The following is a 26,510-nucleotide window of genomic DNA, read 5'->3' as shown; positions in this document are numbered from 1 at the left end:
CCCTTGGTAGTGCAATTTATTCATTTTGTGTATGTATATATATATCTCTTTATCTAAGGCACCTTAAAGGCAGAGGACACTTTTATCTTGCTGTCTTGAGACTCTCCGCTCTGGCTTACTGTTCAACTCTCACAGTGAATGCTGTGGCATGCAGCAACTGGTGGCCCGAGTCTCCTACTCTGCCTAAACTCTGGCAAATGGGGCTCTGTGTTGGCTTGTAACCAGACCCAGGGTCTACCATCAGAAATCGTACGTGCATCTCTACAAGAAAGTAGGAGGCGCTGAAATACAGATCTTCTCCCCCTCAGCCTCGATAAGCTTTCAACAGCTGCCCTGCAATGACCAGCCTCTGTATCTCGCTAGTTCCCTCGTAGATCTCCGTAATCCGAGCATCCCGGTAGTGGCGCTCCGCCGGCATCTCTGTCACGTAGCCCATCCCTCCCAGGATCTGGATCGCCTGAAATAAAAAAGCATCCCAAGTGCATCAGCATTGGATACTGTGGCTGCAGCATGGCAACAGAGATGAAAAATGGGGAGGGATGCACTTACATCCAGGAGATGGAAAGGAAGCATGCCACTCGCTCCCCCTACCGCATGCTTTGTTCGTTTGCCAGAGTCACTTAAGAGCCCCACACACCTACAGGGACTCCTTTGTGGCCACAGTGACAGAACGGTCCAAGGAGAGAGATTCCAGCTGTGTCTCTTGCTCCACGTAAGCCAGCAGCGTGCCAGCTGTACGGAAGGGGAGAGCTTCTCCCTCTGTGCTCATGGGCACGAAGAGGCACAGGCTTACCTGATGGGAAATTGAAGTTGCAGCCTCGGAGGCAGACAGCTTTGCCATCGCAGCTTCCTGTTTGGAGTAGAGGAGAGAAAAGTGCTACAGTCCAGGCAAACCTAACCCCACAGCCCTAAGTGTTGCGTGGTGATAAGGAGAGTCACTTGCCACACCAGCCCACCTTGCAAAACGGGGTGGGGTGGGGGATTTTCTATAGCCCAGGGAACGTTGGTTTTTTTTGCCTTTGCACACATTTCTAGGGTGCCTGCAACCTGTCCGTTATCTGTGAAGACAAGCACTATTACCTTTGTGTAGGGCTTTCCGTTGTCCTTCAACATGGCGGCTCTCCATGTCAGCAGACGGGCGCTCTCGAGGGCCAGTGCCATGTCAGCCAGCTTGAACTACAGACACAAAACACCAAGGTAGGTTGAATAACTCTGGCGGCCCTAGATATTCTGCACCATCCTTCCCCAAGCCAGTGCTGTCCACATGTTTTGAACTACAACTCCCGTTTGGGGCTGTGCTGGCTGGGGCTGACGGGAGCTGCAGTTCAAAACATCGACAGGCAAGGCTGGTTCTGCATGCAACAAATCAAAATGAGCACAGCAAGTACTTAACAGAAGCTCAACCACTATCCAGTTTCTGAATAAAGCAAAGCATATGCCTTGTCTCACTAATTTTGAATGTCTTGAGGGAACATCAAGTGGAAGACTAAGAAATCCATCCTATGTGGAACCATACACTGGGGATGATGGTTCTTTGAATGCCCTTGTGCCCCATGTAATTATAGGAGGAAGGGTGTGCCCTCTGGGCTGGTCCTGGTCAGGGAAACCATTTCACTTTTAAGATATTGATGTTCCCAAAGTAATCAAGTTGCGCAACAAGTACACAATGAATTCCAGCTCTTCTGTTTTGACATTTTTCTCTAAAACAGATTGGCAAACCTGCAGCCCATCAGCTGCTGCTGAAGGACAACTTCCATGCTGCCCAGAGCTGATGGGAGCACTAATAATAACAAGAATAACATTTCTGTATCAGCCTTCATCCAAAGATCACAGGGAGGATTACAATATAAAAACACAAAAATACATAACACGGTAACAAATGAAAACAAATACCCCCCACAGTTTAAAATGCCAAAAATTGTTTAATTAGCCAAAGGCCTGGGAGAAGAGAAATGTTTTTGCTCAGCACCTAAATATATGTAACGAGGGCGCCAGGCAAGCCTTCCTGTTCTAGTTCAGCAAAAACAGTGGGGCTGCAGGTTAGCCTCCCTGATTTTTTTTTTTTTTTTTGTAAAGTATTGATGAGTCCTGGAACTGCAAAGAGAATAGCCCCTGTAAGAGAGAGATCTATCTATGTACCTGAATGGCCTGCAGCTTAGTAATGGGGGAGCCAAAAGCCACCCTTTTCTCAGCATAATCCACAGCACAATCGAGAGCTGCCTGGGCTATTCCTAATGCCTGAGATGCAATTCCAATCCTCCCAGAGTCCAGGGTTTGCTGAAAGGAAGGTGGAAAGACAAAAAAAATGAGTTTGTGCACTACAACCAGCCACATCAGAAAAAGCTAACTTTAACTGAAGACTATGGAATGACTGGGCAGACTTTGCAAAGCCCAGCATCCAGTAAATACAGGCAGCTGTTAGTGAAGCATGGAGTGGGGCAGTTTTGCTACTGCCTCCAGATGAGCCACAATGAAGAGACGCACACAGTACAAACTTATATTGTCTTACACTATTTTAAAACTATCCTGGCTTTGCCAGAAGATTCCTGGGAACTGCAGTCTGGCAAGGATGTTTAGAGAAGTCCAGTTCTCACAATCCCTGGGGTGGAAGCAGTATTATACCAGTGTAAGTAGATTATGGCTTCAGGCTTTGCTGTCTCAGACTGTGATCCACCTGACCTTATCTCTTATCTATGACAAGAGACTAATCTCAAGGCCTGCCTTTCTATCTTTCCATTACTATTATTTATGATATGAACCACTTTGGAAAAGCAAGAACATTCTTAAATGGGGGGTTAAAAAACCACAGTGCAGCTCTAGGGTTTCCCCAGTACTACAAACCTTTCGGAAGGGGCACATACTGGAGGACCTCCTCTCCCACTGCCTCCCACTGCTTTAATCTCTGCCTTTAGCTCAGTCCCTTGGCAGCATGGCCAGGTTGAGCCAAGGAAGGAAAAAAACATCCCTAAATCCCCTGGAGAGCTGTTGCCAATCACTGCCAACAATACTGAACTGGATGGACCAATGGTCTCAATATAAGGATGCTTAATAAGGACACAAGGTGCCTTTGCTGGATTAGGCCAATGGCCCATCTGGTCCAGCATCCTCCTCTCACAGTGGCCAACTGGATGCCCCAATGGAAAGTCCTCAAGTAAAGGACCCATGGACAGTTAAGTCCAGTCAAAGGTGACTATGGGGTTGTGGCGCTCCTCTCGCTTTCAGGCCAAGGGAGCCGGCGTTTGTCCACAGAGAGCTTTCTGGGTCATGTAGCCAGCAGGACTAAACAGCTTCTGGCACAATGGGACACCATGACGGAAACCAGAGCACACAGAAACACCATTTACCTTCCCACCACAGTACCTATTTATCTACTCGCACTGGCATGCTTTCAAACTGCTAGGTTGGCAGAAGCTCGGACAGAGCAACAGGAGCTCACCCCGTTGCAGAGATTTGAACCGCTGACCCTCCGATCGACAAGCCCAAGAGGCTCAGTGGTTTAGACCACAGCGCCACCCGTGTCCCATGCCCAAGCACAAAAGCCCTCTTCCGTCCTGTGGTTTCCAGCAACTGGTATTCAAAAGCATTGTTGTCTCCAGCTGTGGAGGTAAAACACAGCTAACATGGCTATTGGCGCCAACCTCTTTTAAAGTCATCCATGTTATTGTCCCTTGCTGCCTCTTGTGGGAGTGAGTTCCAGAGTTTAATTCCCAAAGCGGAGTAGGTGCCCCCCCCTTCCTCAGCCAGGGGATACACATTATTGTTTAGCAAGTTTTACATACCACTTACAAAATTGTATAAAACATTTGTTAAAAATACAGTGGTGCCTCGCAAGACGAAATTAATTCGTTCCGCAAGTTTTTTCTTCTTGCGAGTTTTTCGTCTTGCGATGCACGGTTTCCCATAGGAATGCATTGAAAATCAATTAATGCGTTCCTAAGGAAACCGCCTTCAGACCAGGTCCGGGGACAGTCTGTCCCCCGACCTCTTCTGAAGGCTGGGGGGGGGGACAAGGGCTTTTCTTCCCACCCCCAGCATTTTAAAAAACCCCGGGACAGCGGAGGACTTCTCCGCTGTCCGGGGCGATCTTAAAATGCTGGCGGGCGGCATTTTAAAATCGCCCGGGACAGCGGAGGACTTCTCCGCTGTCCGGGGCGATGTAAAAGCCCCTGGGAAGGCAGGCAGGGGGGGACAAAGACTTTTGCCCCCCGCCCGCCTTCAGAAGAGGTCCTGGACCTCTTCTGAAGGCGGGCGGGGGGCGAAAGTCTTTGGCCCCCCTGCCTGCCTTCAAAAGCCGTCCGGGAAGGTAGGCAGGGGGGAGCAAAGACTTTCGCCCCCCGCCCGCCTTCAGAAGAGGTCCTGGACCTCTTCTGAAGGCGGGCGGGGGGCGAAAGTCTTTGCCCACCCCCGCCTGTCTTCAAAAGCCGTCCGGGACAGCGGAGAAAGGCGCTGCCTTTCTCCGCTCTCCCGGGAAGGCAGGCAGGGGGGAGCAAAGACTTTTGCCCCCCGCCCGCCTTCAGAAGAGGTCCTGGACCTCTTCTGAAGGCGGGCGGGGGGCGAAAGTCTTTGCTCCCCCCCCGCCTGCCTTCAAAAGCCGTCCGCGATAGCGGGAAGCTCTTCCCTGCTATCCCGGACTGCTTTTAAAATGCTGGCGGTGGGGAGCAAAGCCTTTCGGCCCCCGCCGGCCTTCCTGGACCTCTTCTGAAGGCCGGAGGGGGGGAAAGGCTTTGCTCCCCACCACCAGCATTTAAAAGAGGTCCCCGGAGATTTCCCTATGGGCTTTCGTCTTGCGAAGCAAGCCCATAGGGAAATTCGTCTTGCGAAGCGCCTCCAAAACAGAAAACCCTTTCGTCTTGCGGGTTTTCCGTCTTGCGGGGCATTCGTCTTGCGGGGTACCACTGTAGCAATAAAAAACGCTAGGTGTAATAAAAAATTAGCAAAAACAGAAAATCAAATTTAAAAAAACCACAGATGTTCTCATAGACATAGGCTAGTTCCTACGTACACTTGGGCAACAACTACCTATCCAGACAAGCAAGAGGCATTTATTAGAGTTCACAGACAGGCAGTGAAAGGGGTGCATTGTCTAAGGAGGGGCCTGTGGGCCAGACAGAGAGGGCATGAAGGACACGAGTCTTCCCCAACACACACTTTAAAAGAAAACAGCAACATAGTGATCCGCCAAATTCCTGAAAGGCTGAAAACAGGGCATGGAGGGGAAGAGGGTGCGAAGGCCAGAACCGCCACCCTTTGTGCTTCCAGTGCAGGCAGAGGGTGCTGCTTAACCCCATTCCCTCCCCTCTTCCTCACCGTTAAAAGAATTTACTCACCATGGCAATCTTGAAGCCCATCCCCTGCTCCCCCAGGAGGTTGGCCTTGGGGATCCGGCAGTCCTCGAAGATCAGGTTGGCGGTGGAGGAGGCTCGGATCCCCAGCTTGTCTTCTTTCTTTCCCAGGGACAGGCCAGGGGTTGGCATGGGGACGAGGAAGGCGCTGATGCCCTGCGTGACAAGACAGAACAACGTTGGCAAGTTGCTCACGCAGAAGGAGGTCTGCTGGCATGACCGGTGATCCACCAGTGGCTTGACAAGTCTCTCCAGTGTGGTGTAGTGGTTAAGAGCAGTAGACTCATAATCTGGTGAACCGGGTTTGTGTCTCCGCTCCTCCACATGCAGCTGCTGGGTGACCTTGGGCCAGTCACACTTCTCTGAAGTCTCTCAGCCTCACTCACCTCACAGAGTGTTTGTTGTGGGGGAGGAAGGGAAAGGAGAATGGTAGCCGCTTTGAGACTCCTTCGGGTAGTGATAAAGTGGGATATCAAATCCAAACCCTTCTTCTTCTCCTGCCTGCCTGAGCTGGGATCCCTGGCAGGCTATTTATGAATTGCATTCCACTTTTTCCTCCAAACAGCTCAAGGTAGCTCTGAATCCCCACAATGACCTTGTGAGATTATCAAGATTGAGAGGCAGTGACTGGTTTACCCAGTGAGCTTCATGGCCATGTGGGGATTTGGATCCTAGCCTCCCAGATCCTAGTCCAACCACTCTAACTACTATACCGCCTGGCTGGCTATAAACCAACCTTCCCCAACCTGATGCCCTACAAGTAAAAGGTAAAGGTAAAGGGACCCCTGACCATTAGGTCCAGTTGTGACCGACTCTGGGGTTGCAGCACTCATCTCCCTTTACTGGCCAAGGGAGCTGGCGTACAGCTTCCGGGTCATGTGGCCAGCATGACTAAGCCGCTTCTGGCGAACCAGAGACAAGTATTGTGGACTAAAACTCCCATTGGCTTCAGCCAGCACGGGAGCCATACTCTTATGGGAGTCGTAAGTCCAATGCATTTAGACCAGCGGTTCTCAACCTGTGGGTCCCCAGATGTTGTTGGACTACAACTCCCATCATCCCTGAGCTCTGGCCTTGCTAGCTAGGGGTGATGGGAGTTGTAGTTCAACAACATCTGGGGACCCACAGGTTGAGAAAGGCTGATCTAGACCATCTATCCCATTTCTACTTCTGCTGGGCAGAGCAGGGAATAAAGGCTAGCAGCAGAGTCAAAAGTTTCTCGGTCCCTCTTACATCACTGGGAAAGGCTGCATTTAAAAACAAACCAATACACCCAATGGGACAAAGCCCCTTTGTGTGGGGACCTAGCTCAGCCCCAGCTTTCCTGGTTGTGAAGACTGACCCTAAGGGCTACACTCACCTTATGCTTCAGAGACTTGTCTGTGGTGGCAAGGACCACCGTTGCAGAGGCATCCCAGGCGTTTGTGATCCAGGCTTTGGTGCCGTTCAGGACCCACTCGTCCCCAACCAGCCGTGCAACCGTTGAAGCAGCTCCGGCATCGCTGCCGTTGCCTTAGCAAGAGAAAACCAAAAGGGTTTCTGACCCAAAGACCTGGCGCTGCTCCCTCTCCGAGAGGGGACTGCGAAAACTCAAGTCTTGACTCGGCAGAGGAGTCCCATCTCCTCGTGCAGCCCCATCCTCCAGCTGTATTTCAATTGCAGAATAAGCCTTTTTAACACACCCACCCCTCTTCGCCAGACCAGACTTTCTGGCTGCTGTTGGTAAGAATAAACAACCACCCTGAGCTAGAGACACCACCAGTTGTTTGTCTGTGTGTGTGTGTCCCTCAATCCTTGACCATTAGCTATGCTGGTTGAGAGTGATGGCAGTCACTAGTTCAACCACCTCTGGGGACCCATGGCTGGCACGACTAAATGTCATAACACAAGTTCCTTAATGCTCCACATGCCTAGGGAATGGATAACAACTTGCGGGGATCAGAATGAATGCAAAATATGCTCATTTGTGGTTCCCATATCACACTAAGCTTTATCTCCTCTAGGTTATTCCAGTTACAATAGTTTTGTACGATTCTCCTATTACACGCAGGTAAGTCAGTCCAGACCTGCCAATGGATTTATATTTTTGCAATGGTTCTTTTAGATAAACTCTGTACACTTCCCACTCTCTATTAAATTTTTCATCGGTAACATCTCGGAACCTTGCTGATAACCTGGTTAGCTCTGCATATGATCGCATCTTATTTTGCCAGTCTGATTTGGATGAGATAGCGTCTCCTTTCCATACAAGCACTGACTATGGAACAAATGTTTGTTTATATGATCTTTTTTCTGTTGATTACATATGCTACATAGTTTTTTTTTAAACAATAAAGCATTATTATTATTATTATTATTATTATTATTTTAAAAAGCAAAATATACTCATTTGTGTAATGTATGCAGGACACAGATTCTAGATTAAGAGCATCAGAGTAGCTCTGCAGATGGATAAGGCCAATGGGGGCTCCTCTAGTCCAGCATTCTGTTCTCACAGTGGCCAACCAGATGCCCAAATGGGAAACCCACATGCAGGGCATGAGGGCAGCAGAACTCTCCCCATTTGATTCCCAACAACTAGTATCGGAGGGATCCATTGCCACTGATAGTGGAGGCAGAATATAGGCAGTAGCTGCTGATAGCCTCCTCCTCCATGAATTTGTCTCACCCTCTTTTGAATCCATCCAAGCTGGTGGCCATCACTCCCTCTTACAGGAAGCTGAGTATAATGTCTTTTTAAGGACCCCAAGGTATTACCTGTGTGCCTAACTTACCGGGTTCACTTAGGGCAAAGCACCCTATTTTCTCCCCACTGGTGAAAGGTGCAATCCACTTCTGTTTCTGCTCTTCAGACCCAAACTTCAAAATTGGTCCTAAATAGAGGGACTAAATGGGATGGGGAGGTAAGACAAGTTATACCAGGGGTTGGCAACCTAAGGCCCATGGGCCACAAGCGGCCCATGGGGGTCATTTAACTGGCACACGAGCCACCCCCGAATCAAGCCGCCTGCTCGCCGAGTCCCCATGCGCTGCGCTAAACTGGCGCAGCGCAGCACAGGGACTTGCTTTCGTGGTGCCGGAAATCACGTCTGTGCAGACATTGGAAATCGCGGGTGATCCGGCCCACGGAGGGATCTCCACTGGAGTGAACCAGCCCAGGCGAGGTAAACCTTGCCAACCCCTGAGTTATACTGATTTACACACCTCCTAAAAACTTTTTAGGTCCTCCTAAAAAGTGGCGACAGTCATAAGTGCAGGAACCAAAAAGTATCCTATGAGGGGGTTTAATAGCTCAAGTCCATATTATCATCTGCAAATAAATTTAGTAGAGCAAGCGGACAGGTTCTTCCTAACAGACGGCCACGTAAGTCTGTCCATTTCACTGAATACTTGGAACACTGATTACCCTGACACATGTCTGTTAGATGTGTTTATAGCTATCCCTTTCACTACATTCCTGTCAACAAATTGCTGAAACATTCCTATAAATATATGATCACTTTAACAGGGTAAGGTACCACTTTTGCATTAACTTCAAGCATCAGGCACGCCAACTGTGCCGGCTGGTCAGTGTAGGAACAACTGTTTAGAAATTTGTGCCTGAATTTTGATGGTTTTCCTCTTCCCTCCCTGTCCTTTTTGCCTTGTGTGCCATTTTTTTTAGATTGTAAGCCCACCAGGTCAGAGATTGCCTTGTTTTGATTGTATCTTAGCCACACATGAGAAGCCACCTCATGAGAAGAGAAGACTCCCTGGAAAAGACCCTGATGTTGGGAAAGATTGAGGGCACAAGGAGAAGGGGACGACACAGGACGAGATGGTTGGACAGTGTTCTCGAAGTTTGACCAAACTGCGGGAGGCAGTGGAAGATAGGAGTGCCTGAAATGCTCTGGTCCATGGGGTCACGAAGAGTCAGACACAACTAAACAACAACAAGCCACTAACTCTTAGGTACAATGAATGAATGCTAATCAAGGTTAACATCTGTGGGAATCTCTTACATTATTTACACTCATGATCACGCCAGTAGATGCACAGCCTCGGCTGATTTCCTCAACAGCGATGGAATAGGCCAAGTAATCAAGACCAGCTCCTCCATACTTCTCAGGTACGTCCATTGCAAAAAGTCCAAGGCTACCCATTTTCTTGACCTGTAAGTGGAGAAGGAAATGATGATGTAAAGCTGATTAGGGGAGGCAGCACAGTGGCAGAAACAACCCAGCTGAAAGCTGAATTAAAGCAATTCCACACTGGATTACGCTTGCCCTTGTCAGTCATCCAGCAGCAGCCATAACTTCTTCCCTTCCTAGCAGAAGCATAGCAATTACTTAATTACAGAACAGCACATACTGCCAGGAGAAAGCGTACCACACGTCGTGCAATTCATTCTTTTATTTACATTAAACTGCTCTTTGAAAGAACATTTGTGCAAGGCAGCCTTACCAATAAAATCTAAGGAGTGTGAAGCCAGTGCAATACAAAACAAGGTAATTTGTGAGCCGGCAGCTAGGATGGGCATGGCTGCTGTTTCTCAGGACAGAAAAACTGGTTATGAGAGAAAGCACAATTCAGTTTTGTGAATCTTGGCTTTCATTTTATTTTTTTACTCATTTTATAAAATTTACAAACCACTTGGTTGCAGAAAAAATCTCAAAGTGGTTTATGAAAAAAGGTGTTTCAATGTGTGGGGGGGGGGAGGTGTTTGTTTTTAAACAAATCAAGTTCCTAGCCCTCATGGTAGAGAAAACATGCTTGAAAGCATATGAGGAAGGTAGCATCTTAGAAGCCAGGAGGATAACAGAATAAGCAGGCAAGAGGAATGGGTTCAGTGCTAACAGAGTGCTCATGTGGTCAGGTCCTGCTTGTAGCATTTAGTTAGTCACTATGAAAACAGGCAGGACGCAGGACTAGATGAGCCCCTTTTGGCCTGATCCAACAGCCAGGCTTTTCTTATGTTCTTAGAATCAAAGAGGCAAATTTGGGCGTAATAAGGTAAACAGCCTGCATTATACAGGTTGCAGAATTCAGCTTTTCTGGATGCAGAATTCTGGTTCTAATACAGTCAAACCTTGGATCCTGAATGCCTCCTTTCTGGAACGTTTTAGCTCCTGAACGCCAATTTTTTAATTATTTTTTTAAATGCTCCGGTTTTCAACGTTTTTTCAGACGTCTGACGCAGCTTCCGCTTGAGTGCAGGAAGCTCCTGCGACCAATCGGAAGCCATGTCTCTGTTTTCGAACATTTCGGAAGCCGAACAGACTTCCAGAATGGATTACATTCGACAACCAAGATTTGACTGTAATCAAGTGGATATGAGCCAAAGGATTAAAAGTTTGTGCCGGCCTTGGGCATTGCCGAGACCAAGCTAAACATCCCAATGGTCAAGGAGACCAGGGCATTAGGTCTCAGTCTCAACATGGATGCTCTTCTCAGGGACAAACTTGCTGGATTGCGACAGGCCTTTAGGGTCATTCAGAATATCAGACAGGGGACCTGTGTTACCCGGAGATGAGTCACATACATACCTGCTCTGCAGGGAAGCGGTGCTCCTTGTCCAGCTGAGCAGCAATGGGGGCCAGCTCCTTTTCAGCGAAGTCCCGGCATGTCTGGCGAAGCATCTGGTGAGTTTCCGGCAATTCTACCGTCTGGTACACAGTGTGCAGCCTTCGCAGACATTGAAAAGTCCAAGCTGCAAATGGAAAAGCACGAAGAGCCCTTTCAGTCTGGCCCAGAAGACGTAGAGCTGGGCTGCTAAACAGGACACCCTGTTGGGGACGGGCCGTAGCTTGGTGGTAGAGCATTCGCTTTGCATGCAGAAGGTACAAGGTTCAATCTACAGCATCTTCAGGCTGGGCTGGAAGAGACGCCCTGCATGAAACCCTGGAGAGCCGCTACCAGTCAGGATGAACAATACTGAGCTTGATAGACCAATGGCACAAGGCAGGGGTTAGCAAAGTTTTTGTGGCTTGGGCCAGTTCACAGTCCCGCAGATGCCGCAGTGGACTGGAGTGTGCACGCGTGTGTGCATGCACGCATAGAAAAAAGCGTGGATGAGGTGTGCACAGCTTCCCAGTGGCTGCAGGAGCTTCCTGCAGTCAATGGGAAGCCGGCCAGCATCACGGAAGGCGGTCCCCGCTCTGCTCCGGTTTAGTGCAGCGCACGGGAGCCGATCAAGCGGGCGGCAGGGGTCCATGGGCCAGTTAAACGACCCCCATGGGCCGCTTGTGGCCCATGGGACTTAGGTTGCTGACCCCTGGTATAAGGCAACTTCCTGCAATCCTACTTGGGAATGGCTGAAGCTCTACGAGCTTGGCATGCAGAAGGTCCCTTACAGCATTGCTAGGTAATATAATAATAATACAGTGGTACCTCGGGTTACATATGCTTCAGGTTACATTTGCTTCAGGTTACACACTCCGCTAACCCAGAAATAGTGCTTCAGGTTAAGAACTTTGCTTCAGGATAAGAACAGAAATCGGGCTCCAGTGACGCAGCGGCAGCGGGAGGCCCCATTAGCTAAAGTGGTGCTTCAGGTTAAGAACAGTTTCAGGTTAAGAACGGACCTCCGGGACGAATTAAGTACTTAACCTGAGGTACCACTGTAATTTTATTGTTTATACCCCGCCTATCTGGCTGGGAATCTCCGAAACCCTGGAGAACTGTTGCCAGTCAGTTTACACATTACTGAGCTCCATGTACCAATGCTCTGACTCTGTCTATGTTCTGGTCTCTGCAAAGGGGCAAAAAGAAAAAAAGAGATGTCTCTAGCCATGTTTAACAAAAGAGTCTGCAAGGTTTCTTGCGGCATTAGCTGCTGAGTGAGCAGAAGAATTAGTCAGGCTAGGCTAGGCTGAAGATCTGCCCCTGTCCCTTTCCACTGGGGAGGTCAGGGTTAAAGTCCTCAGTGCACAAAACAAAGGGGGTGACACAAGCTCCTAAAACTCAAGCACCCAGAAGCTGCTTTGAACCTGCACCCCCAGCACCCCGCCTCAGGGTCTTTTCATTTTACAGCACCCAATGCAGAGGAGACAAGTAGTACCGTCCAACTTTACAGCAGGGGCAAAAGTTTATCTGCTTGTAAAAGACACCCGGCTTGTAAAGAACAGAAGAGGAATTGCAGGGAGATGAATTGCAATCCGAGAGGGAGCAGCAAACCGACAGACGCCCACGGGCTCCTGGCCAACTGAGCGGAAAGGTGAAAGGAGCCATACCCCTCCCTCCGCAGCCCCCTTGCTAGAGGTGAGAAAGCAAGCAAGGCCTCAAGGCCTCCATTTTCCTGGCTGGCCTTTTGCACATTGAACAACACTTGCCACCCCCTTGCATGCAGAGGGTCCCAAATTAAATCCCTGGTAGGGAGGGCTGGGAGAGGCTCCCTGCCTGAAATCCTGGCTTCTGATAGTGTTGACAATACTGAGCTAGATGGACCAGTAAGGTGGCAGCTTCCTTGTTACTATTTAAACCAGGTCTTTATCCAGAACAATGAGGACTGGAATCTTACTGTATTTGTAGGAGAAGGGCTATAGCTTCTTTACTCAAACATGTGTTTTGTTGTTGTTTAGTCGTGTCCAACTCTTCGTGACCCCATGGACCAGAGAACATGCATTTGGGGACTCCTAATTTATTTAAAACTAAATAAACGGACCTCCAGAACGAATTAAGTACTTAACCCGAGGTACCACCGTACAGAACTTAATTCGTTCTGGAGGTCTGTTCTTAACCTGAAACTGTTCTTAACCTGAAGCACCACTTTAGCTAATGGGGCCTCCCGCTACTGCCACGCCGCCACTGCGTGATTTCGGTTCTCACCTGAAGCAAAGTTCTTAACCCAAGGTACTATTTCTGGGTTAGCGGAGTCTGTAACCTGAAGTGTCTGTAACCTGAAGTGAAGTGTCTGTAACCCGAGGTATCACTGTATTTGTATGGTGCCAGTGTTGGGGATGCAAACCCTCATTTGGCTAAGGCTGTGACCTGGTAGTCCCACTCAGTTGAAGACTGCCTTTTAGGGGTGCTGGCTCCAAGCCATTTATGGCCACTCCGGTTTTAACGGCAGCATCTTGGGCTAAGTCTGGAAATGCACAAGTGGGGCTGGTGGTGCAACATTGGCGTTTGGACAAGCATTTGCTCAGCTACAGTTTGCACCAGGAAAGGTTTCCAAACAGTCTTCAAAGGCAGGCCCACGGAGAGCTCAATACAGTATATTTTTATACATATACAGAGAGTGAGCGGGCTTGCCAACTGAGATCCAAAGGGCCACTGAGCCCGGGTGCAGCTTCTGGATACTTGCAATCTGGGCGTGAAGGTGGCTGTGATTGCAGCCGGTATTATTTTGAGATAGACTGCCCCTGTCCATCGAGGGTCCTCTGAGCTATCCCACAGTGGTATGCGAAGGGTCCCAGGGGTGTGTGGAAGAAGCCCCCAGAATGGGAGCCGCTCCTCAGATTCCCTCCCCCACCCCAACTGCTGCTGCCCCTCACGAAGTAAAGGAGTCTTCCCCAGTATTTTGCTCCCGCTCATCTAACGCCACCCCCCGCTTCCATCCCTCCTTGGTACGTGCCAGTCCCCCTCCGTAAAAGCCGTGCGGCTCCCGGCGTGTACCAAGGGGAGCGCTCAAAAGTTGCGGGGGGAGACAATTAAACTTGGTCGCCTCTGTTTACCTCCAGTGCCGCCTCTGCGCCGCGCGAGGAGACCCGTCACCGCCGCCATGCCGAGCCCAGGAATAGACCGCCCTCTTTTGCTGCCCTTCCTGCCTGCCTCATTAAGCTCCGCCTCCTCATTAGCATTAATAAGCTCCCAGCCCCTCCCCCAACTTTTCTTTTCTTTTAACCATTGGAAGATTTTTTATTTTTTTGGAAGGCTTTTTTTAAAAAACACTTTTCAGCACTTTGCACTGGGTCGGTTCATTTAATTTTTTTTGAAATGGAAAAAAATGCCTGAAGCTAAACCTCCCCCCCCCCCACCACCACCTAGAAAAGGATGAGAAAGAAAGTGGAAGGGTCTGGGCCTGTCATGCTGGTTTTAATCATGTTTAATAACCCATAAAGTAGATGCAAGTTTCTATTTTTTTTTTTACCTTTTCAAGTCTTTAAATTATTGATAATTCTTACGTTTCTTTTTCGTAAACCGCTTTTGAGTTGTTTTTACTATCAAGCGGTGTATAACTTTTATGAAATAATGAGATGCGTTTTATTTGAGGTTATTTCAAATGTTGGACGCGGGTGGTGCTGTGGGTTAAAGGACAGAGCCTAGGACTTGCCAATCAGAAGGTCGGTGGTTCGAATCCCCACGATGGGGTGAGCTCCTGTTGCTCAGTCCCTGCTCCTGCCAACCTAGCAGTTTGAAAGCACCTCAAAGTGCAAGTAGATAAATAGGTACTGCTCTGACGGGAAGATAAACGGCGTTTCCATGCGCTGCTCTGGTTCGCCAGAAGCGGCTTAGTCATGCTGGCCACATGACCCAGAAGCTGTACGCTGGCTCCCTTGGCCAATAAAGCGAGATGAGCGCCGCAACCCCAGAGTCGGCCACGACTGGACTTAATGGTCAGGGGTCCCTTTACCTTTACCTATTTCAAATGTTACATTTTGTGCAACCGCACATTTGAGGATTTTATTCTTGGAAAGTGCTAACAGGCGTTTATTAAGAATGTAGTTTTAAAATTTACTGCAAGGAAGCAAAATACTAACAAACCCAAGCACGTGTATGCAAGGTTCACCTGGTGCGAAAAGGTATGTATCGAACATGCCAGAGGAGCCTCTCTGGGGAGAGCATTCCACAGACGGGGGAATATGAATCTTGACATTCCAGAGCACATCATGAAGATCACACAATCCGTGATAAATCTTACTGACAGATGCAGGGGATAAACAAGTAATGGCTTCTCCTGTGGTGCAATGCGCCTGGCAACTAACCAGAAGGTTGGAGGTTTGAGCCCACCCAGGGCTCAAATGCAGGAGGTTTAACTAGAAGACCCTTCTAACTCTATGATTCTATTGCTACATGCTCTACCTGGTCACTTCCCTGAGCCAGCTGGCTGGTCTTGTGTCAGGAAGAGCCCCCTGGGCCAGATGGAGCTTCAACCAATGCAGTTTTTATGTCCTCTTAAAAGGTATTCCCATGAAATCATGCAAACTCATGTTGTTGGAGCAGCGACAAAGCCACGTTATATTTGGATGCTGGAACCAAGAGGGCCTCTGAAATGCTGCTCCTATTCTAGTCCAGAAACAGCCCCCACCATAACCTTAACCAGGCATTAAAGGACACTGATGAGCCCCTATCTCCTGCCCAGCCTCTTTTCAACAGCTAGCACCTATTCTAAGGTGATCTGGACCTTTTTATCACCCACTTGTATTTTCAGGGTTCTCAGATTTCCAGGTCCACAATACGCAAGACCTGCCTGGTCACCACCCACCCAGCTCCCAGCACTAAGGTCATGCAACAAATAAGACAACAGCAGCTGTGTGTTGATGGTTTTTTTGCTTTTTTGTTTTTAATTACTATTGCTTTCAACAAAGTAACATTTTATACAAACGAGTCAGCTAGTATACTGTAGGTTTAGGAGACACACAAGATGACAACAGCATGGCGACGGTTCAATGTGGTGATCGTAATGGTCACACAGACTTCTTGGGACACTCCTGTCATCCTCTATGGAAAAATACCTTGACAGAAAAATATAACGTCCGTGATCTCTTTTCTGGAATTCACAAGTTTAAAAGGAACAACCTGCCACTCTCCAAACGGTCACAGATGCACACAGACAGACCAAAAATGGGTATATTATTGTCAGGCAAGGACCACAATGGAATAGAAAACCCTATTTTAAAAACCAATCTTGCAGAGGAAATCTTTCCAATGGCCAATTCAGAGACAAACTGGAGAAAGATGCATTTTGTCACAGTCCTGCAATGTTCTTCTCCCTGCTGGTAAACTGATCGCATGATACCAGAAAAGTTTTCTTTTTCCAGTCATCCCAGGAACATCTCTGAAAAATCAGTGGGACTGAGAAAAAACTATCCCCTTGCCTGGGTCTGATGGCCTTATAAAACCCCCCATTAATTAAAAAAAAAAATAAAAAAAAATAGGAGGTCCAAACATGTTTGCTGGTGCTTCACCAAATGGGAAATGTAACAGAGCAGCCCTGTTATGACCAGGTCTCTCCATTAGTTAGGGTGGGGCAAGCAGACAATGCAATGCGAGGACTTCAGTGCCTGCACAGCCACAGAGTATGAGATGGAAGCAGCCGCTGTCAACACCATTGGAGGGCAACAGTGAACCTTACAGATTAATGCTTTTAAGGCAGATACTTTTCATGGCAAACCTGTCATCAGTATCAATCTGCATACAATACAGAAGTCAATGTATTTCCAGTTCCCTTCCTCATAGACACTTCTTGCTTTCAAGTGTCCTGTGTGGTTTATTCAACAGGGAAGGGCTCAGTTTCATTAACAATTCTCCAGAGGGACGAGGACATGCAAAGAGGAAGACAAGGGCTTGAAATCAAGCCAGGGAGATGGCCTGCCAAACTTAGCAGAGGCCACGAGAAAGCCCCCGTCCCCCAGGTTATGGCTGGGGAGGAAGAACGAATCGTTGACACCTTCCAATGGCAAGTAACCGCTTGGGGGAGATGGCCCATCTATTCCAGTTATAAATTTAGGTGCCCCTGTCTTTGGATAAATGCTGTTCTTGTATCTAGCCCCCCACACCCTGCACTAACACTATGGTCAACATGGCAGAAGCAGACCCTTCCCCTCCTCTTCCATATGCAACCCACGGATGCAGTGTTAGTGCGACAGGAAGATTGCTCAGGGGGTGGGGGAGGGAGAGACAGGCTTCCACACAGGAATGTAGCATGTGGTCCCAAGGGGCAGCAGCCAAATGAGTGACAGATAAAAGCGCCGGCTGGACAAGGGCAGGTTCAACTTCTATCTGGTGGGGCAATTCAAAGAGCCCCTCTCTCTCTTGGCGCAAAGTGTTCCAGAGAGCTCAAATCCACACATTTGGGCACGTCCTCTGGGGCATCAGGATACCTGTCTCTCGCTGCCCCACACTTCCTTCCCCATTTCACATATTTGGTCCTGCAAGGCAGAAGCAGCAACAGGCAGAATTTAACAAGCAAGCCCCTCGCACCATTTCTGCTTTTGTGATTTTTCTTGAAGAGATGGGAGCTTGCAAGGGACACATAGAGCATTAACACTCGGAAGGAATGGGGGGAGGCAGAGAGTTTCAGTTTTTGAGAAAGAAGAAGTGAGAAGGAGGAGAAGAGAAGAATCTGGAGCCCAGAGAAGGGGGCCAGCAGCTGGGAGTTTATTGCAAAGTACGGTACCTGCTCTTGGCTCAGATTGCTGCCCATCCTTCCCAACTGCTCCTGGGATAAATTCGTAAGAAAGCAAAGGCGGGACGTCCTCAGAAGGAGCCTGAGCAATAGTAAGAATGATGTTTAAAAGGCACCTGGTGTTTTTAATCACATTGACTCTGGAACCCCATATCACCACCACCTCCTCCTGTGGAATAAGGAAGTGTTTCCCTCAACTGTTCCTCTGGGAATGTGGCCTTCGACATGGGGAGAAAAGGCACCTTTCTGTGGAAAGCATCAAGCGGACTGCAGCAGAACTGACTACCATCATCAATCGGTAGAGACAACTGGGCCACACAGTGCAGGAGCTGGAACATCACAGGTTAGGAAGAAAACAAGAACAAAAATACAGAGGGTTTTCTTTTCTTTTAACCCACAAACTTGGCTACACAGGGACAAAAAGCTCTGCCCTTTTCACCTTTATTACATCCCCAATATTTTGGGAGTGGTTAAGAACATCCTACCTTACAGCTAAAGAGCCCAAGCCATTTTCCTCTTGCGTTTCGCCTCCTACAAACGCTCTAATCTGTAACTATCCTCCTCCCCTCTCTAAAAGGGTTTGTTTCAGGGTAATGTGCGTGTGCCTCCACCCCCTCCAAAAAGGGCTAGTCTCAAGAGCCTGGAAGGCTTTCTCCCGTGCAGGCTGAATTAGCATCTGACACAGAACCAGCCCCTGACTGCAAGGCCTTTGAACACCAGCTTAACTTTGAAGCGAGAGAAAGGCCTGGGAGTGGAGTCCGACAGCAACAAAAATACTGCTTTGTAGTTGCCGACAGCCGCCTCAGGGCAAGATTCCTGCTTCCCTGGCTGATACACACCCTCCTCCCCAGGCCCTCATCCAGTACTCCTTCCTCGGATGTGCCTAACCAACAGGCATAGCGGCATCTCAGCAGCAAAAGCTGGCTGGTTTCCTACACATTTAAATGGAGCCAGTAAAAGCTCAGAGCTACAGATTTCAAGAGGGAAAAGTCCCTTATTTTCACAGCCACGCTGATTCCGTTACATCTCATTGCACTGGGGAGCCTATGGAGCCCACTTCAATGGCGGCACAAACCAAGGCAGGCAATACAAGCTGGTTAACACCACCATTTCTTACACTAATACGTTTTGAGACACAAACAGAAGATTTCTCCTGGGAAAATCTGCCCTGCTGCTTGGACAGGCTCCACCAGGCAATTCCTGGCTCCCGGTAACCTTTGCCCACCTTAAAGGAAAAGAGCAAAACTGAGATGCAGAACGGAACCTAGGCTGAAGGCTCATCTCAGTCTCCCTCCCCCTAAGCTGGTTGGCAGAAAAGGCCTCAAAAGACCTCACAAAGACTCACAGTGGGACACAGGCCTTTTTTTTGCCAACCGGTACCCAACAGTGTTTAAGGAACATTCAAGACCACAGAACGAAGCCACAATCTGGAGCATCCCTTAAAAACAACAACACCTCTCCTCCTTTTTGTTTTGTTTTTCGGTTGGTTGTGAATGGTGGGCCCTCACAGTCAATCATACAGGCTGGGTCACCGATTTTGCCAAAGTGATTCACCAGCCCTGCCACACTCCTCCAAAGGGGGAAAACCTGCTATCTACGTTTCATGGGCTACCTGGAAGAGGAAACAGCTTTGTGTCGGAGGACCCTTTGCCCACCGGAAAGGGGAAGAACATACAAGGAATACAGGCTAAGTGCGCCAAACTACAAGAACTGCTACATCAGTTTAACATTTAACAGACAGTCCAACCTGTAACCTGACCCAGGTGCCACTGGGGACCGAGCAGAGGACCAGAAAGGAACAAGGCTGGAAAGGGTTCGGGTTTGCCAGGGGAGCTCCTTTACTGTCACCAGTTGCCACCTCAGCCCCTTCAACATCACATCTTGAGCCTCACAGAGCTTTCCGCAAAAGGCCTCGGAGTCCAGGGCAGCTTCCCTGCTCTCCTCCAATGTGACCAGGATGGCTGGCGGTAGTGCAAAGTCCAATGGAGGGGGGGAGGGGGATGCAGCGGCGGCGGCTACTGCCCTCCGTTGTAGGCATAGTCAGCCTTATTGTGCATAATCAGCTTGTTGTCCACAAAGTAGAAGCTGTCTGAGCGGGTCTCGTAGGGGTTCTCGACCATCAGACGGACTGCGTGGGGTGAAAGAGAGGGAGGGAGGGAGAGAAAGAGGAAGAGAGACAGAGATAGGTCAGTTAGCCTCAGCCATAGAACATAGCACGTAAGGAGATCTCTATATGTAACAACTCCCCTGTTGACCACTTACTAAAAAATTGAGACGTGCTACATGAGATCGCTTATTTTATGTGCAAGAGCAACTGAACTACATAAGTGCAGCCAGTGAATGGAAAGCAAATATTTATTTATTGACTTTATATCCTGCACCTACCTCTAAGCAGCCCAAGGTGGCAAACACATAAATAAGAATCCAATTAAAATTTCCAAAAAAAGAGTTTTAAATAGCTCAGTTGGAAGGTTGCAGGTTTGATCCTTGTACGGGGCAGCTGCATATTGCTGTATTGCAGGGGGTTGGACTAGATGTTCCTCAGAATCCCTTCCAACTCAACAATTCTAGGTTGCTATGACCTTCTAAAACATATTCTTAACACCCAGAGCTTGTAACGAACAGAGAAGTCAACCAATTCAGTGCTTCTGCGTAACCACATTCTTCCCCTGAATGAGGAATCTTTTGAAGAGAGTGAGCTGTGCTTACTCAAACTGAAATTAGCAGCAATACTCCCCACTTTTCTCTCTCTTTTTAGGCTGCGGTGGCCACAATTCTAAAAGGCATGGTATTTGAAATATATCAAGTTCACACTTAAGATTTCTGTGTGAAGTTCTGTTTGGCCCTATCTTCTTCCTTGTGAAAAACAGCTTAAGCAGCTAGCAGGAAGAGGTTAGGTCAGGTTGAAGACTGTGCAAAGTTAGTGCAGAATACAGCGGTTGCGTTACTAACCACGAGTGACCACTGAACAGCTATTGCTGGTGCTACAAGAACTCCATTGGCTACCAACCGGCTTCTGAGTACAACTCAGTTTGAAAGGTTTAAAGCAATGCATGACGTTTGGTAGCTGATACTGAAGCAAAGTCTACTGTATCCTCTTCAACGTCATGCCCTCCAATTTTGGACTACAACTCCCATCAACCCCACTCTGCAGCCTGCAGTGGCTGGGGCAGATGGGATTTATAGTCCAAAATGACTTGGAGGAGACCAGGCTGGTCTTGAGCCAGCTCTGGGTCACACAAGAGATACTTACTGAGGTCCTCTGAAAGTTGTGGGAACTCGTAGATGTGCTCACAAGTGTTCCTGCTGCTGGGGATGCAGAAGCCAAAATCAAAGTCAAAATTCTTGAGAAGGCGGTCTCTGAAGTAATGCCTCTCAATCATACGGAAATTCGACACAGGCTTGTCTCCTACTGTGAACTCCACGCTGCAGAGACAGGAGGGAAAGAGAAGAACAACCAGTTAGGTGGTCAAGATGGTCTCCTGACTAGAAGCCAAAACTTGGTTTCTGCAAGGACCCAGCCCTGGAGGCAACGCTGCCTGTGATGGGCACAGACAGAGCTGTAACTAACCTGCAGGAGCAAAACATGGGCTGCCCACAAGCACTTGTTCCTAAAGATAACAGCTTTAATTTCCTAAACAGAATAATAGAATCAAAAGTTCCTAGTGCCTATGATTGTGAAGGTATGTTTGAAAAATGAGGCAGCGCTTAATGACATCTCAGCAACTCACAACTATCTGCAGCAAACAAGCCTAGGTCTCCTTGCTCCTATCCACAACTAGCCAAATAAATTATGCAAACTAATGAAGATGGCTGGGTTGTGACAAGGAAGTGAAATCAAGCATGTTGTGAATTTTTACAATTTGCACAATGACACTTCTAGTGTTGCAGATATATTGGGTTGTACCCAGCGTTGGTTCTCCTCCATGTAGACCCAATGAAGTTAATGAACCAGACTTAATGTAGGTCCTTTAATGGGCCTACCCTGAGTAGGACTTAGCTGGATACAACCCATTCCTTTTTTAAACTATTTTTTTATTGTGAATCACAGATTACACCGAGCCCCAGGCACAGCCACTTCTCCAATATACATTCTTTGTGAGCTGATGAACCTGCTTTCTACAATCTCAGAATCATTTGATTGCAATCACAGGGTTAGCAGGGTAGCCCCCTTTCCCCCATCACTCCACAAGCTCCTACTCACGTTGCGCCAACTGTCCGGAGGCGCAGGAAGGCAGGCGTGAACTGATAGCGGACAAAGCGCCCTGCGCTGGTGTCCACCTCCCCGGCGTCGCCGTCATCATCCTCTTGCTCTGTAAGAAGCGACATTTAAGAAGCAAGTCACCCGTGAGATATCATGTACACCTTTTGCTGGCACTCCCTCAGCCACACCTGTCAGGAAGGGGGCAGATTCTCCCATGAGGCCACCATGGCCTGCCACCCAAGCTCATATTTGAGCCTTCTTTGTGGCAGCACCTTGCTACTCCCAGAACTGCACCAAGCACTTTTGATGCAGAGCTCCCAACATCAGTTGAACAGGTTTAATTTACCCAGGTTGGTGACATTTTGCATGCTGAATCAATCACACTGTGGTGTCTTTGTTTGTTTTTACTGCTCTACGGTCACTACTGGTGTTAATGTTTTGTGCGTTATTGATTGTAACAGAAATTGTTTGCATGTTAGTATTCTTCATGTATGTTAAACCACTCTGAGGCCATGGGCATAAGATGGTCTATAAATGAAATTAATAATAATAACAATGATAGCGATAAGCCGCTCTCTATCGGCTGGTGACGTGCTAAGCTGGTGACTTGAGTCATGCTACAGACAGATTTAGTTCAGCTAGGCTGAACTGCAGGGTGGGCAAAGCTGGTGGTGTTTAGAGACAGCAGAATCAGGGCCCTATTGTGCCATATACTGCATGCAAGAGAAAATGTAAAGAAGCCTTTCCCCAACCTGGTGCCTGCCAGATGCTTTGGACTACAACTCCCACCAGCTTGTCTATATTAGTGGTGAGCAATATTATCACGCAGAGTAGCTTATATAAAAGTTATTAAGTTGCCTTCCTAATCCCTATAGAAAATTTGCAAACTTCTCCTTTAAAATATTTGTTGGGAACTTTAATGTCAGAAGGGGTGGAGGGAAGAAGAAAAAGAGGTGGAATTGCAGAAATCATTCATTTCTTTAGAAGAAACTATTTAGATTCTGAAATCCCAACAATTTCTAGATGGAGACCGGACCTTAGGCTTCATGTACACGCTCTCACTTTCTCTATTTTTTCTTCTTCAGGGCCCACTTACCTAAAGCTGAAGGTTTGGCAATTTCAAATAGCACCGTCCCTGTCTCCAGGTCCCTGATCTTGAACTTGGTGAAATCAATATTGTAAAAGTTGTCCTCTGGTCGGCAGAGATAGTCTAGGAGACAAAGGAAAGGAAACCTGAGAAGTCCCATGTGGGGGATTACCATTTGGGAAAGACAAGACAGGTAAAGGGAGCTCGGGCTTCACAGCTGGGAAGAGCCATCGCAGCCCAAAGCCTTGGAGGGCTACTGCCAATCTGATGGGTCCGTCCTGCTAGAAATAAAGCTTCATGCATACATAAACCCAAGGACCTCATTTTTATATACAGGAAGTCACCATTTTAGGTGAGTCCAATTGACGCGCGATCGCTGACACGCAGGTCCTTTTGGACCCGCAAGAAGGCAGAACAGGATCGGGGCGCACTTAAATGTGCTCCATCGACGAGTGTGGGGGCCAGGAATGGAACACCTGCATGAAATGGTTGCCGCCTGTATATAAAAGAAAGGAGAGTAGATATTGCGGCAACACTGCAAATAAGCCCACAAATGTTACTAGCCTGCTCTCTGCCCACCCCCAAGTACTAGCTTCGTATAAAGCATGCACAAAAACACAGGCTTCTAGCCACTTGACAAGCTAGTACGGTGGTACCTCGGGTTATATACGCTTCAGGTTACAGACTCCGCAAACTCAGAAATAGTACCTCGGGTTAAGAACTTTGCTTCAGGATGAGAACAGAAATCGTGATATGGCGGCGCGGCGGCAGCGGGAGGCCCCATTAGCTAAAGTGGTGCTTCGTTAAGAACAGTTTCAGGTTAAGAACGGACCTCCAGAATGAATTAAGTACTGAACCCGAGGTACCATTGTACTGCCTTTCCTTGCCCAGGTTTATTGAAGAAGGAAGGATAGAGCAACCCGCCAGCGTGCACAATAGTGAGTTAGACGGACCAATTGTCTGACCGAGGAGCTTCCAATGTCCCTTCTCCACCAGCCCTCTGTCTTATCATACTGGTTGTGGAGAAAAATGTTAGACACGGAGAGCCAGTGTGTGGTGTTGTGGTTAGGTAAAGGTAAAGATACCCCTGACCATCAGGTCCAGTCGTGACCGACTCTGGGGTTGCGTGCTCATCTTGCTCAAGAGGCCAGGAGCCGGCGCTTGTCCGCAGACAGCTTCTGGGTCACGTGGCCAGCGTGACTAAGCTGCTTCTGGCGAACCAGAGCAGCACACGGAAACGCCGTTACCTTCCCGCTCCCCACCGGAGAGCGGTCCCTATTTATCTACTCGCACTGTGAGTGCTTTCGAACTGCTAGGTTGACAGGAGCTGGGACCGAAAAACGGGAGCTCACCCCGTCGCGGGGATTCGAACCGCCGACCTTCCGATCAGCAAGTCCTAGGCGCCGTGGTTTAACCCACAGCGCCACCTGCGGTCCCTGGTGTTGTGGTTAGGGTGTTGGAATAGGATCTGGGAGACCGGGATTCAAATCCCCACTCAGCCGTGAAGCTCACCTTTGGCCAATAACTCACTAACGTACGTCTAGGATTGAAGGAAAGGTGGGGTATAAATGCAATCAATCAATCAAAGAAAGGACTCAGAGGAGGAATGGGCTGGTCATTGGCCTGCAGGGAATTCCTGGTATGGAGTGGAACCCATTGAATGCATTACATCAGTACAAGGATTTCTGTTTACACCACAAATTCCCTCTCCATCTCCCTATGCTCTCACCATATCTACTCTGAAGGAACAGATTTAGGGGGTGTGATGGGGGGGGGAGAGGAGAGAAGTAGGGAAGTTCTGATGCACAAGTGGAAATTCTTGCACTGACAGAACACATTGATTAGCGTTATACTGGAACACCCTATGGTTATTACATGAGTTGTTAAATACAAGCCTGGGCAACCCTGTATTTCCACGATTGTAGGCAGACTGCAGAGAGAAAGTCATTCTAAGCCAGAAAAGACTGACGGCAGAAAGAAAAGAAGCTATTCAGAATTATGACTGCAGTGATGACTTTCAGGTGTGCTCACAGTTCTGCAAGTAGAAAAGCATAGGGAAGCTATTACCATCTTGTTAATTGAAAGTACTGTATTAAGTAAGAGGGAGTAAAGAGACTATTCAAGGGGGGGGGAATGGAAATGCTCTTCAGAGTACCTGATATACTAATATGCGGCAGGGTGGTGCTAGGGTGCCTTGGGGCTCCCAGATTTTTGCGTCTTTGGTGGAGTTACTCTGACAGAAAAAGGGACTGGCTAGTTGGTAAGTAACTAGAGAGGTTGTGCACATGAAGTGGGGGGCAGCAGCAACACAGAAAGCTGATGCTGGTGTACTCAGGGTTTCCCAGTTTCAGGGGCACCCAGGAGTGAGAAGTTATCCATATCAATTCTTTAAATGAATGAATGAATCTTTATTTGTGTCAGCCTTACAGCTGGGGCTAGACAATGCCCTGAGCAGTTAAATATACATATCCTGAGTTTCTCTTAGTTGCAAATAGGGGGATAGATTTTTTTGAGTGAAACAAGAAAGCAGGGTGCATGCTCTGTCTCCCACAAATTTCCTGCGCTCAGGGACAGGAAGGAAATGGAAACCTAACAGACACTTGGGGGCCCTAGTTTATGGGTCTAGCCGGTGGGGCCATTAAAGGGAGGTTTCTTCGGAGCAAAATGCTAGCGGGCGTGTAAAGGGAGAATGTGCTCCGCCGCTCCCAATTTCCTGCGCCCTGATTGGAAAAAGAACATGACTACAGTGGTACCTCGGGTTAAGTACTTAATTCGTTCCGGAGGTCCGTTCTTAACCTGAAACTCTTCTTAACCTGAAGCACCACTTTAGCTAATGAGCCTCCTGCTGCTGCCGGAGAACGATTTCTGTTCATATCCTGAAGCAAAGTTCTTAACCTGAAGCACTATTTTCGGGTTAGCGGAGTCTATAACCTGAAGCGTATGTAACCTGAGGTATCACTGTATTCAGAGCAAAAGCATAATCGATGTTGGGGTGCCCAGAAGAGTCCATAGAAGGGGCAACCTTCAGAGGCAAGAGAAGATTTTGGGGGGAGCGTGAGGACCACCCCTTCCAATTCCCCTGGCCTACGGAGAGGAGGGGCAGGGTAGATACATGGGTGCCCACCTAAGTGAATCCACGAACTGGGGCGGGGCGGGGCGGGGGCTCTGGGGAGTCGATACCGGGGCGCAGAGCGGGCTTGGCACAATGTCGGGGTTCGCCCGGGGGCCTCCTCCTTCCTGCTCCTCCTCGCCCCCCTCCGGGGGCGCCCCTGCTACTCACTCTCAGTGACGCGGCTGAGCCCCAGGACGTGCTCGGGCCGGACCGCGTCCAGCGCCAGCAGCTCCGCCTCGGTGCGGGGCAACACGGCGGCCCGCAGAGGAGCCACGACCGCGGGCGACGCGTCTCCGGAGCCTCTCCGGCCTCGCAAGCGGCTCAGCGCCCCGCCGGCCCCCGACGCCACCCTGGGCTTCGAGCCGCTCATCGCCCCGTCGGGCCCGCCGCCGCCGCCGCTGCCAAGATGGCTGCCACCTCCGCCGCCGCCTCCTTTC

The 26,510-nt window shown here is 48.8% G+C and overlaps 1 protein-coding gene across 2 annotated transcripts; it reads right to left on the bottom strand.

The window, feature by feature from the left end:
• ACADS (acyl-CoA dehydrogenase short chain) lies at window positions 1–26,510 on the bottom strand. Of its 2 annotated transcripts, XM_080986398.1 has the most exons (13): window positions 26,242–26,510; window positions 22,971–23,084; window positions 21,875–21,983; window positions 20,924–21,096; window positions 10,868–11,031; window positions 9,344–9,493; window positions 8,117–8,228; window positions 6,703–6,854; window positions 5,328–5,498; window positions 2,140–2,277; window positions 1,081–1,176; window positions 794–850; window positions 1–457 (listed from the first exon to the last, which is right to left on the bottom strand). In XM_080986398.1, exons 1-13 carry the CDS (start codon window positions 26,441–26,443, stop codon window positions 305–307), a joined length of 1,791 nt encoding a protein of 596 aa, XP_080842524.1. In that variant the 5' UTR covers window positions 26,444–26,510; the 3' UTR covers window positions 1–304. The 2 variants fall into 2 exon arrangements, with proteins under 2 accessions (XP_080842524.1, XP_080842523.1); XM_080986397.1 differs by lacking the exons at window positions 20,924–21,096; window positions 21,875–21,983; window positions 22,971–23,084; window positions 26,242–26,510 and adding an exon at window positions 13,997–14,118.

The sequence above is a fragment of the Podarcis pityusensis genome (assembly GCF_964106645.2).
Source record: "Podarcis pityusensis genome assembly, chromosome: 16".
In the NCBI taxonomy this organism is placed as follows: Eukaryota; Metazoa; Chordata; class Lepidosauria; order Squamata; family Lacertidae; genus Podarcis; species Podarcis pityusensis.
This window is presented reverse-complemented; position numbering and strand designations above follow the sequence as displayed.

Coding starts and splice junctions, on each gene's coding strand:
- ACADS (XM_080986398.1), bottom strand. CDS start 26,443: ATGAGCGGCTCGAAGCCCAGGGTGGCGTCGGGGGCCGGCGGGGCGCTG. Junction 21,984..22,970: donor TGCCAAACCTTCAGCTTTAG/GTAAGTGGGCCC, acceptor CGCTTCTTACAG/AGCAAGAGGATGATGACGGC. Junction 1,177..2,139: donor CTAAGCTGCAGGCCATTCAG/GTACATAGATAG, acceptor TTGTGTCTGTAG/TTCAAGCTGGCTGACATGGC.